Source organism: Coturnix japonica, unplaced genomic scaffold, assembly GCF_001577835.2.
Source record: "Coturnix japonica isolate 7356 unplaced genomic scaffold, Coturnix japonica 2.1 chrUnrandom667, whole genome shotgun sequence".
Classification (NCBI taxonomy): domain Eukaryota; kingdom Metazoa; phylum Chordata; class Aves; order Galliformes; family Phasianidae; genus Coturnix; species Coturnix japonica.
The window spans coordinates 1-2,329 of NW_015440031.1; the positions used below are offsets into that span (position 1 = coordinate 1).

Here is a 2,329-nt window from a genome sequence, read left to right on the forward strand (position 1 = left end):
ACCCCATAACCCCCATAATGACCCCCCCCTAATTAATTACCCCCCTAATTAGTTAATTAACTAATTAACCTGGCAAACTTGCAGTCGGAGGCGATGTGGCCGCCCCCCCCGCACTTGGTGCACACGGTGGTGTTGGTGATGCTGCGGGTCTCTGTGCTCTGCCACGGCCGGAGGATCCTGATGGGGGGTCATTAATTAGTGGGGGGTGTTAATTAGAGGGGGGGGTGTTAATTAGTGTGGAGGATTAATGAGTGGGGGGGAGGGGGGGCGTTAATGAGTGAGGGTGGGGGTGGTTGTGTGGTTATGGGGCGGCTATGGGGCTGCTATGGGGCAGCCATGGGGTGGCTGTGTGGTTATGGGGCAGCTATGGGGCAGCTATGGGGTGGCTGTGTGGTTATAGGGCAGCTATGGGGCAGCCATGGGGTGGCTGTATGGTTATGGGGCGGCTATGGGGCAGCTATGGGGTGGCTGTGTGGTTATAGGGCAGCTATGGGGCGGCTATGGGGCAGCTATGGGATGGCTATGGGGCAGCCATGGGGTGGCTGTGTGGTGGCCATATGGCTATGGGGCAGCCATGGGGTGGCTGTGTGGTGGCCATATGGCTATGGGGCAGCTATGGGGTGGCTGTGTGGCTATGGGGTGGCTGTGTGGTTCTGGGGCAGCTATGGGGATGGCTGTATGGTTATGGGGCAGCTATGGGGCTGCTATGGGGCAGCTATGGGGCAGCTATGGGGTGGTTGTATGGCTATGGGGCGGCTATGGGGTGGCTATGGGGTGGCTGTATGGTTATGGGGCAGCCATGGGGTGGCTATGGGGCCACTCTGGGCTGGCTGTGTGGCTATGGGGTGGCTGTGTGGCTCTGGGGCAGCTATAGGGTGGTTATGGGATGGCTATGGGGTGGCTGTATGGTTATGGGGCAGCTCTGGGGCATCTATGGGCTGGCTGTGTAGCTATGGGGTGGCTGTAGCCACGGGGTCATTATGGGGTGGTTATGGGGTGGCTATGGGGCAGCCATGGGGTGACTGTATGGTTATGGGGTGGCTCTGGGTATGGCTGTGGCCATGGGGTCATTATGGGGTGGTTATGGAGTGGCTATGGGGCAGCTATTGGGTGGCTGTATGGTTATGGGGCAGCTATGGCGCAGCTATGGGGAAGCTATGGGGCGGCTATGGGGAAGCTGTATGGTTATGGGGCAGCCATGGGGTGGCTGTATGGTTATGAGGCAGCTATGGGGTGGCTGTATGGTTATGGGGCAGCCATGGGGTGGCTGTATGGTTATGGGGCAGCTACGGGGCCACTATGGGGCGGCTATGGGGTCGCTATGGGGTGGCTATGGGGAGGCTATGGGGCGGCTGTGTGGTCACCATGGGGCAGCTATGGGGCGGCTATGGGGTCACTATGGGGTGGTTATGGGGCGGCTATGGGGTGGCTATGGGGTCACTATGGGGTGGTTATGGGGCAGCTATGGGGAGGCTATGGGGCGGCTATGGAGTCACTATGGGGTAGCTATGGGACGGCTATGGGGTCACTATGGGGCAGCTATAGGGCGACTATGGGACGGCTATGGGGCGGCTATGGGGTCATTATGGGGAAGCTATGGGGCGGCTATGGGACAGCTATGGGGCGGCTATGGGGTCGCTATGGGGTGGTTATGGGGCGGCTATGGGGTCACTATGGGGCGGCTATGGGGTCACTATGGGGCAGCTATGGGGCGGCTATGGGGCGGCTCTGGGGCAGCCATGGGGTCACTATGGGGTGGTTATGGGATGGCTATGGGGTCACTATGGGGTGGCTATGGGGTCACTATGGGGCTCTATGTGTCGCACCGGTTGTCGTCCTCGCGCAAGGTGCCGTTGAGCCGCGCCAGCTCCCGCAGCTGCATCTTGCGCAGGTCGTTCTGGTCCTCGGGCGTCTCGATGCCTTGTTTCAGTATGTTACGGATCTGAAATAAACATATAGACACCCCATAGAGATATACAGCCCTATATAGATATACAGCCCCCCTATATACATATACAGCCCCATAGAGATACACAGCCCCCCTATATACATATACAGCCCCATAGAGATACACAGCCCCCCTATATAGATATACAGCCCCATAGAGATACACAGCCCCATACACACATACAGCCCCATGCACACATACAGCCCCATACAAATATACAGCCCCATGCAGATATACAGCCTCATAGAGATATACATACAGCCCCATAGAGATCACATACAGCCCCATAGAGATCACATACAGCCCCACAGAGATCACATACAGCCCCATAGAGATCACATACAGCCCCATAGAGATCACATACAGCCCCACAGAGATCAC

At 57.8% G+C, this 2,329-nt stretch overlaps 1 protein-coding gene across 1 annotated transcript in view; it reads right to left on the reverse strand.

Moving 5' to 3' along the window:
• Positions 1-28: 28 nt before the first annotated feature.
• LOC107307550 (splicing factor 1) overlaps positions 29-2,329 on the reverse strand; it is a 30,149-nt gene continuing 27,848 nt past the window's right edge. Inside the window, exons 6-7 of the mRNA XM_032441875.1 lie at positions 1,827-2,042; positions 29-177 (exon numbers count right to left, since the gene is read on the reverse strand). Coding sequence (XP_032297766.1) covers positions 57-177; positions 1,827-2,042 — 337 coding nt within the window. The 3' untranslated portion in view covers positions 29-56. The remainder of the gene's footprint in view (positions 178-1,826; positions 2,043-2,329) is intronic.